Source organism: Eptatretus burgeri, chromosome 10 (genome assembly GCF_056783735.1).
Source record: "Eptatretus burgeri isolate ZD-2024b chromosome 10, Ebu_testis_v1, whole genome shotgun sequence".
NCBI lineage: Eukaryota > Metazoa > Chordata > Myxini > Myxiniformes > Myxinidae > Eptatretus > Eptatretus burgeri.
This window is the reverse complement of record NC_140970.1, coordinates 49,896,819-49,906,818: the sequence shown is the minus strand read 5'-3', so window position 1 is coordinate 49,906,818 and position 10,000 is coordinate 49,896,819. Positions and strand designations below refer to the sequence as shown.

At 41.0% G+C, this 10,000-nt stretch overlaps 1 protein-coding gene across 5 annotated transcripts in view; it reads left to right on the top strand.

The window, feature by feature from the left end:
* PRKDC (protein kinase, DNA-activated, catalytic subunit) overlaps window positions 1-10,000 on the top strand; it is a 324,360-nt gene that overhangs the window by 165,783 nt on the left and 148,577 nt on the right. For all 5 annotated transcript variants that reach the window (XM_085898246.1, XM_085898245.1, XM_085898249.1 and 2 more), the window contains one exon: window positions 1-36. This exon is cut by the window's left edge and continues 76 nt beyond it. In XM_085898246.1, coding sequence (XP_085754372.1) covers window positions 1-36 — 36 coding nt within the window. The remainder of the gene's footprint in view (window positions 37-10,000) is intronic.

The following is a 10,000-nucleotide window of genomic DNA, read 5'->3' as shown; positions in this document are numbered from 1 at the left end:
GGCCTGGTCTTGCAACAGCTTGACAGCACAGACAAGGTAAGATGACAATTTACAAAACAAATTTTTATTAAAATCTACATTTATTCCAAATAAAACAATGCTATTATCCACATTTTTACCTGAGTCACTGAAGGTAGACGGAGCTTATGTTTTCACCCCTGTTTGTTTGTCTGTCTGTCTGTCTGCCTGTCTGTGAACAGGATATCTCAATAAGTTGTGGACTGATTTCCAAAGCACGAAGTCATAAGATGTACCTACTACCCAAGTTTGGTCAAAATCCACCCACATTTACTACCAATTATGCTGATGACAAACGAACAAACATCCAAACAAACAGACAGAATTAGACAATAAGGGTCACCTATTTTGGCGACCCAATACTTTGTGGAAGGCATGTCGAGGTAAAGAGGATGTCTATGGAAGGTGATGGAAAAGGGCGTAGCAATCAAAAACTCGGGCACGGGAAGAGCAGTGGGCGTTAATGGGGACAGGTCGGGACAACTTGGTTAATGGGGACAACTTGGTGGACAGGTCGGGACAACTTGGTTAATGGGGACAACTTGGTGGACAGGTCGGGTGTATGATGAAGACGAATCACTTCGATTTTGGTGAAGATCCGGATCTGGATGCGAGATTTTTAGATCCTCATGGAGGATCTACAAGTCTTACTCACGTTGTTCTTCATCTTCTTCTTGTGGACTTTTTTGTTTCACAGCCTACAGTTTTCATCAAAACTTCCTGAAACTTGGCATGTATATGGAAAAATACCCCGTGCAGACAGTAACCATCTCCAATTTCGAAAATTCCTCTGAGAAAAAAAGTTATGACGTCAAAATATCTCCGCTAATGGAAATCGCCTAAAAAATTATCTCCGAAACTAGGCAAGCTTTTTGAATTCTGTTTGCGGGAATCGAACAAGGCATTAGCAGAGATGAATTACCACACATACGATACATCACTATGACGTCGTATCAATTTTTATGACGACATTCCTATTTTTTGACATTATTTGTTTCACAACCCAGAGTTTTCATCGGATCTTCGTGAAACTTGCCATGTATATGCACAAAGCCCACGCGCAGGCAGTAACCATCTCCGATTTTGGAAATTCTTCCGAGAAAAAAAGTTGATGTCATAATATTGCCGCTAATGGAAATCGCCTATACTATTATCTCCGAAACTCGGCAAGCTGTTTGAATTCTGTCTGCGGGAATCAAGCCGGACATTAGCACAAATAATTTATCGCAAACCTGATACATCACAATGACGTCATATTCGTTTTATGACGTCATCATTAAGAGGACGAGGATCTTAGCTCATTTGAGCTTGTTTAATTTTATTTTATTGTGTAACTGATTCTTCAACATTGAAATCAGGCCAAAAACAATATATGGCATGATATCTCAAAAGTTGTGGACAGATTCAGTCAAAACTTGGTGGAAGAGTTGGGTTGGTGACAAGAACAAGCCGATTAAATTTTATTATAGGTCCGGATCCAGATCCGGCCTATCAGTGGGATGCAAAACGTAAACTGTTCATTCTGGCAAAGGTATGAGCCCTACAGAGTGCAGTTCTCGTTCTCATTGTGTCCACTGACTTCCGGAGCACTCGCCACTTTGGTTCTGTTTGTGGTGGTTGTGTGATGGGGGGTGGGATGGCAACAAGACCAGCCACACCAAAACAGCGATTTCCATTCTTGAAATCATCACATTCAAGGCGCCATAAAATGTGGATTAAAACAGTAGAAGCTCTTGATTTCATCCACTCGGATCACAAACCCTGGAAACTGTTAGTCCAAGAGCTGTGACACTTTTAACCATGTACCAAAGGTTTGAGGATGATTTCTGAATGGGAATTTTTGTGTTGATTACAAAAACCGATTTCTTCATTACTGCAGCCGCTGACTTTTTGGTGAAAAATCCTTTTTGTGCCTTTTTCACCCAAAAATGTTTTTTTTTTTAAAAGTCGTTTTAATCCAGTCATTTAAATTCCCACTAAACATGTGTGTGGGGTATTAAAATAAAGCCCACCTCTTGGTGGACTTGAGCAAATAGTAAAAGACAAAGATAATAGGACAATACAGTTATTAGAGATGACATGTTCTGAAAATTGAGAAAGTGGCTGCTACGATTTGTACAGCGCTTGACACGAATCACGTAACAGGTGTCTTATCATAAATTGTGTTTTATACATGTAGTAAGTGACGTTGGTACTCATTTGTTCATTTAAATTGATAGTTGTCATGGGAACGTAGTTAATGCAGATAAAATTTACAATGTTTCCTCTTCCTTCATTTTATCAGAAACTGTACCATTTTCGTTAAAGTCTTTCAAAAGTAACTGCTTTTGAAAATTAGACATATAAATTAATTGTATGATGAAACTAGCTTGTTATCTGTAATTGTGCCAAATGAAGTCCAGGCCTATGGCACAATTCTGTTTTAATGACTAAATTTCATGGAAAAAATCCTCTTCTCGGTCGAGATCAGTGGCTGTCTCATCAGAGTGTTCAGCCGTTTCATCATCCTCGGAATCACACATTTTCTCATCGACGTCCTTGTCAATCACACTGGAGAATTGCACTTCAGTCAATATCACTGGCTGCCTCATCAGAGGAAGAAAAGTATTCAGCCATCTCATCATCTTCGTCATCACTCGTCTCTTCGTCTGTGTCCTTGTCAATCTGACAACGAACATATTCTGCAATCTTTCCGCCTTAAAACCATTTTATGGTGTTCTGGCCATTCACCAGTGTTCATCCGTTCTCCTCTGGCTCCCAGGACTTGGAATCGGATGTTGTTGCTCTCTTCCACAGAGAAGCAACCAGGTTTGTTCACTTCACTTTCTCAGAGAGAAAGCAGACATGCATGGAGGCAGAATGTTATGATCTGATCCCTTGATTTTTCTCCAGAGGCTTAGTTTAAATCTTTGGTGTGAAATTCTGTTTGACGAGGATGTGTCTGGCAGTATTCACCGACATCTGCTTCGGTTTCCCCTACAGGATACAGACAGAGGCCTCTAGGTCTGTGAACAAACTTGGGGATATGGTAGGAGACTGTCCCAGTTTGTCAAAGGCTTTCCAGAATTTGTGGTCTTTCTCCAACAATGCCAATGGATGAGCTTGACTCTTGCATGCAAAACTGGCTGTGCAGTGTGCAGTCACATCCTATGAAGGCGCATGCAATTCTGGAACAGCACCACACAACTCTGATCCAATATTTTCAGCAAGTTTCGATACATATATCGACTGTCTGGAATTATTTGTGCTCATGCCAACATCAAGCCACAGGTGAGCAAGAAGGTTGTATGCATGTGTGAGAAGAATGATAAGAACATTGGTGTCTGAACATCACATAATGATGTTTCCATCTTGGCAAATTTGATGCAATGTGCTTTAACACACCATTCGAGTCGAGTGTCAGCCTCTTCGTTTTGCAGTCGAGGTTGGTACCTCTTCTGTCGCAATACCACCTTCCTTTACCGAACAGTATGCCTTATCATCCAGTCCCACAATCAATGTGTGTCCTAGGACCTGCTCGAGGTATTGTGATCTCTGCCATTCCTTAAGGCGCAGTCACACCTTGACGATTTAGCCAGCGTATGCCGACTTATGAAAAATTTGTCTAAAACGCTGGCACACGTCGAATACGTTATGGGTAAGTTTTGTATACGTTAAGAGCACGCTGAAAAACACTGCCATACGTCGTAGTACGCTGGCTTTAAACGTTGTACTTTGCGGTTGTCCTCAAATTTTAGCATGCTTGAAATTTTTCGACATATGCCAGCGTATGACTCACACGTTCCGCTACGCTGGCCATAAGTTGTAGGCACGTTATGCGATCGTTGACACACGTCGACACACGTTACTTGTAAGTTACTCATAAGTCGAAACACGTCGAGGTAATGATTAGCGTACCCGAAACTTATTTATAACCTATGAGTAACGTGTTGTAGGCACGTTACACGATCGTTGACACACGTCGAGGCAGGTTATGCGATCGTTGACACATGTCAAGGCACATTACTTGTAAGTTACTCATAAGTCGAAACACGTCGAGGTAATGCTGAGCGTACCCAAAACTTATTTCTAACCTATGAGTAATGTGCTTTGAACCTATGTGTAACGTACCTCCAACGCATATTGACGTATGTAGACGTATTTGATCGACGTCTTCCGGACGACCACAGAACTTACTGAACGTGTTACTAATTTACAGCTACCGTATAATGGCGTATTGGCAGCGTTTTAAAAACAACAACAATATCTTTCGATATCTTGTCACGTGCCATTACGTCACGTCTGATTGCCTCTTCAGTTTGCTCATGTCTTATTCTTAGTTCCTCCTCTGAATATTTTCTGTTTGAGGATATTGTCACGTCAACGTCGAAACTTAAGGCCCGGTCACACCTTGACGTTTTAGCCAACGTATGCCGATTTTTGAATTTTTTTTCTAAAACGCTGGCACACGTTGAATACGTTATGGGTAAGTTTTGATAACATTTAGAGCACGCTGGCATACGTCGTAGTACGTTGCCATATGTCGTTGTACGTTGGCTTTAAACGTTGTACTTTTCAGTTGTCCTCAAATTTTTTCATGCTTGAAATTTCACGACGTATGCCGGCGTATGACTCACACGTTCCGCTACGCTGGCCACAAGTTGTAGGCACGGTCTGCGATCGTTGACAGACGTCAACACATGCTACTTGTAAGTTAATCATAAGTTGAGACACGCCGAGGTAATGTTTAGCGTACCCGAAACTTATTTCCTACCTATGATTAATGTGTTGTTGGCACGTTACGCGATTATTGCCACACGTCGACAGACGTTACTTTTAAGTTACTCATAAGCTGAAAGACGTCGGTATAATGGATCGTCCTTGCGTCAGCGTCCACGGCCACGGCCAGCACACTTATTTGCAGCATTCTTCAAACTTTTCTTCGGCATGACGAGGATGTTCACACTTCGATGTCTAGCTTGGCTATGATTCCAATTGTCCATCGGCAGCGTCTATTTAAAATAGTCGAGTTTGAGCGTTTTAACACGTTCAGAAGAAACGTTTCAAATTTCCAAACCCCAGCGTCAAAAACAAAAAAAAACAAAAAAAAAACAAAGGCGAGTGACAGCAATTTAAATCGTTCATTGTAAACAATGAAACTAGCTGCGTGGTACCGTTTAAAAGTTGTTGAGTGTAAAAAAAAATCCCATTGTTGAGCGCAAGCGTCTACTTTCAATAGTGGAGATGCAGCCATTTAAATCGTTGAGTGGCAGCCTATGAACCTACCCGTGGACACGCGGACGCAAGGACGATCCATCATAACCCACACCCTCCCCCTCACACCCACCTACTACTGCCAACATGAACAAACTACTACTACTACTAATACTAATACTAATAGTAATACTGATACTGATACTGTTACTGCTGACATGGACATCGACTCAAAAAGGACTCGAAAACACTGTTGGGTTCCCCTTTTATGAACACCATTTTTATATACCAATTCCCAAAACCGCTGGGAACACGTCTTTATATGGCAGTTGTAAGCTAGAAACACGTTAATTTTTTTTTTTTTTTTGTCGACCGGAAGACGTCATTGGAATACGTCTACATACGTCGATGTGTGTTGGGACTACGTAAAGAATTGGTTCAAAGCACGTCAAACATAAGTTAGAAATAAGTTTCGCGTAAAAAAGACATTACCGCGACGTGTTTCGACTTGTGAGTAGCTTATAAGTAGCCTTTGTGGACGTGTGTAAGCGTCCACATATCGTGTGTAAAACTTATCCCCATCGCATGCGGAACGTGTGTCATACGCCGAGTATGTCGTAAAATTTTGAACATGTTCAAAATTTATTGACGTACTCTACTTACTACGACTTATGATAGCGTATTTAGCGTTCTACTCGCGCATACCAAACTTACCCATACCGTATTTGACGTGCCCCAACGTTTTAGACACACTTTTTGTTACGTCGGCATACGCTGGCAAGATCGCCAAGGTGTGACCGCGATTTTGACCCTTCCATTTCTACGGCAGTTATAATTTGAATCGTTGTGCGTCAGCCTTTTAATAGGCTACGTCACGACATTGTCGGCGATGCGTGCAACGCGCTATGCCTAAGTTAGACTATTGTTGGGCATCGGTTGTGTAGGCCGACAACAGGTTCAGCATTCGTTGGTATAAGTTATCTATAACACAACGAAACGTTCTGTGTAGTTACCAATGCGTTATACATAAGACCAAGTCGCTATGAATACGTCCGAATCTTTAAAAAAAAACATCAAAAGTTCAACGTAAGCCAGCGTTTTACATACATTTTAACACGTTGCCATCGCTGGCTAAAACGTCAAGGTGTGACCGGGCCTTTAAAAGCAAATGTCCGAATGTATTTTAAAATTCGTGATAGACTAAAAATAAAAAATAAAAAAACAACAACAACAACTTCAGATATTCCGTCACGTGCCTTCACGGAGCCAAGGAGAAAAAAAGAAAATGTGCCTTGATGGAGAAAATAAGTTTCGGGTATGCTAAACGTTACCTCGACGTGTTTCGACTTATGAGTAACTTACAAGGAACTTGTGTCAACGTGTGTCAACGATCGCATATCGTGCCTACAACTTATTCCCAGCGGAGCGGAACGTGTGAGCCATACGGCGAGTACGTCGTAAAATTTTCAGCATGCTTGAAATTTCATGACGTACGAGACGTACCACGAAATATGACAGCATACTTCATCGTTTTCAGCGTGCTCTTAACGTATACACAACTTACCCATAACGTATTCGACGTGTGCCAGCTTGGTTCGGTAAATTTTTCATAGGTCGGCATACGCTGGCTAAATCGTCAAGGTGTGACTGCGTGGTTGACACTTCCAATTTTCAGGCGGTTATGATTTAAATCTGCGAGCGGCAGGTTTTTAACAGGCTACGCCACGAGTTCGTCGGCGATATGTGCAGCGCGCTATGCCTAAGTTAAACTATCGTTGGGCATAGGTTGTGAACGCCGACAACAGGCTAAGCATTCGTTGGTATAAGTTATCTCTTTGACAACGAAACGTTTTGTGCCCATTACTAATATGTTATGCATACGACCAACACGTTATGAATACGACCAAAACTTTAAAAAAACATCAAAATTTCAGCGTACGCCAACGTTTTACATACATTTTTATACGTTGCCATTGCTGGCTAAATCGTCAAGGTGTGACAGCGCCTTTAACAAGGGAGCATAACAGGGCTGTCTTGAATTTTCCTGAGATCAGCGCAGCGTTGAAATTCTTTGGATGCTTTTGGTCAGGACCAGAGGTGATGAAGTCAGTATGTGTACATGCTGATCCTCTCATGTGTCGCTCAGTATCCTTGATTGATGGGCCTTTGTATGTGTTACATGCAAAGTCTTCTGCCTCTGCAAAGTCCAACAACCTTTCGAGTACAACTTTTGCGATTCCTCCCAATTTGTAGGTCAGTTCACAAGGGTACACGTATGAGAAATATTGCATGAACCGCACATGCATCTCATTTTTGTGTTTTGCCACTTTTCACCCTTTTCTCCAATTTATGCACCAGTTTTGACTTGGTAGTTTTGTTGGTTGACCCGTCCACATGTGCTGGAGTCGAGGGCATGGCCATAAGAGGATAACTGAAAACCAACTAAAAATCCAAATCGCTCGTCGCCGCAATGCACAGTAACCGTCGAAAGAGGTCTCATGTCCCCTACAACTCACTGACTTTCTTGTCCTTCACAGAGATCTTGAATTTAATCGCACATGACGAGAAATTCTTAACCTTCCGACAGGGGGATGTGATTCTCAAATCTTGGCGGATCTGCAAAACATTCCTTCATGAACTTCTAGAACATATTTACTTTAGGTTTCAACACAGTGTCGGAACTGAGTCTTTACCTCATCTGATGTTGCCTTCCCAGTGGACAAGCAGTAGTCTCTCTCCTTGATGCCACTGGTGATCTTCCCTGAATTGCTATTGTCACGCACTATGCGGTGATGCGTTAGCTCCTGTGTTAAGTTTTTCTGCTTGCGCAATCCCACCAATTTCAAAGAGGTATCAAAGAATGATACCCCACTTACCACATTTTTACAAATTTAAAACAAAATTAATGCTGATAATAGGACATCTGTCGGATGATTCATGTCACACATTATGCAAATCATAGCAGTCTTTTTCTCAAATTTTGGATAAAATTGTCTCCAATAACCATCATATCCTATTCCTAATGTCTTTTTAATGTTTACCCATGTCCACAAGAGATGGGCTTTATTTTACTACCCCACATGCACATGTCATGGTGATGTTTAGATGACTGAATTAAAAATGATTTTTTTGACATTTTTGGTTGAAAAAAGCACAAAATGGCGTTGTTCACCAAAAAACAATAAATCAGCAGTTGCATCTATTAAGAAATCAGTTTTCATAATCAGCACAAAATTCTGATTCAAAAATCATCCTCAAACCTTTTGGTCTCAGACACATGATTAAAAGTGCTGTAGCTCTTGGACCTTGATTTTGCAACTCAGATGGGGGTATGCCTGCTTCTGGCTTCATGGCTTGGGTTCCTCAGGTCCTGAGTTCAAATCCCGCTTGGCTGTTGAATTAATACCAGGTGGGGTTGACTCAACCCGTCATCATTCCGAGGTCGGAAAAATGAGTTCCAACTTGCTGATGTCCTGCGTCAGAGTGGCGACCCGTCCAGGATTGTGCCCAATAGCCAAAGAGACTGCTAAGGCAGCACCAACGCTCTGCACAGAGTATGGTCCCAATGGATGGATGATGGGGCGAGCCATCTCAATAATACTATCCAGAAGTGACTGCTGATTCAGTGGCATAAATGTTGTAAAATAAATTAAAGGTTTTGTGAAGAATACTCTTCAAGTGCTAAAGCAAACCAGAGAGTTGGTGTCAAAGCCACCCAATGCTCGCCGGTTTATACATTTATCGTTTTTAAAGACGTCTCATAATATTTTTTATAAAGCATTACAGTGAAGTCTGATCCAAATAATTTTAAAGCAAAATATGTATTTGTACATTGTAATTAGTAAAAAATAGTGTGGTAGATAAAAACATTCGAAAGGAAATAACTTGCACCAAAAACTTTAACATTTTCACACTGACGCTCACGCCAGGGGTATCGCTATAGCTCTCTGTTCTTCGAACAGGCGAGCTAAAAAGGTGCACCAACAAAATTTATTTCATTTGGACTTCATTGCATCCCTAGTGCACATATTAAATGAATGGCAAGCGTCTCGTATAAACAGGCGAGCATTGGGTGGCTTTGACACCATCTTAGGTTGAAATTTAAAAAAAAATTAAAATCATTTGTTAATTTCAACTTCCCTACACCAATAGTATACCCTAAAGGAACTGGCATGCCAAATATCAGCATCCTAGTACACATATTAAATGAATGGCAAGCTTCTAAATAACTTGCACCAAAAACTTTAACGTTGATGTGCTACAAAAAAGTTAAGTTCAAAACAGGTCAAAAATTTAAAACGTTTGAAAATTATTTTTTAATTTCAACTTCACTACATCAATAAAATACCCCAAAGGAACCTCCCTGCCAAATATCAGCATCCAAGTACACATATTAATGAATGGCAAGCTTCTAAATAACTTGCACCAAAAACTTTAACATTTTCACGCTGACGCTGACGCTGACGCTGACGCTCACGCCGGGGGTATCGCTATAGCTCTCTGTTCTTCGAAAAGGCAAGCTAAAAAGAGCTTTGAAAGTCTCTTTCTTTGCTTTGGAGTATCAACTATGTCACCTTGCATGACAAAAGAGATCAGCAAAGCTCTATACCTAAACTTGGAAAAGTTGCCAGTCCAATCAAGATTTTTCTCAAATTGCATAAACATCCGGCATTGCGAGTAAGAGGAAAATATTGCCTTGCTGGCATATTTTCCAATATCCTTGTGTCTGAATGGATTTCACAAATTTTGCTCAAAAATATAGGTCATTGCTATCACCTAACTTTGAAAG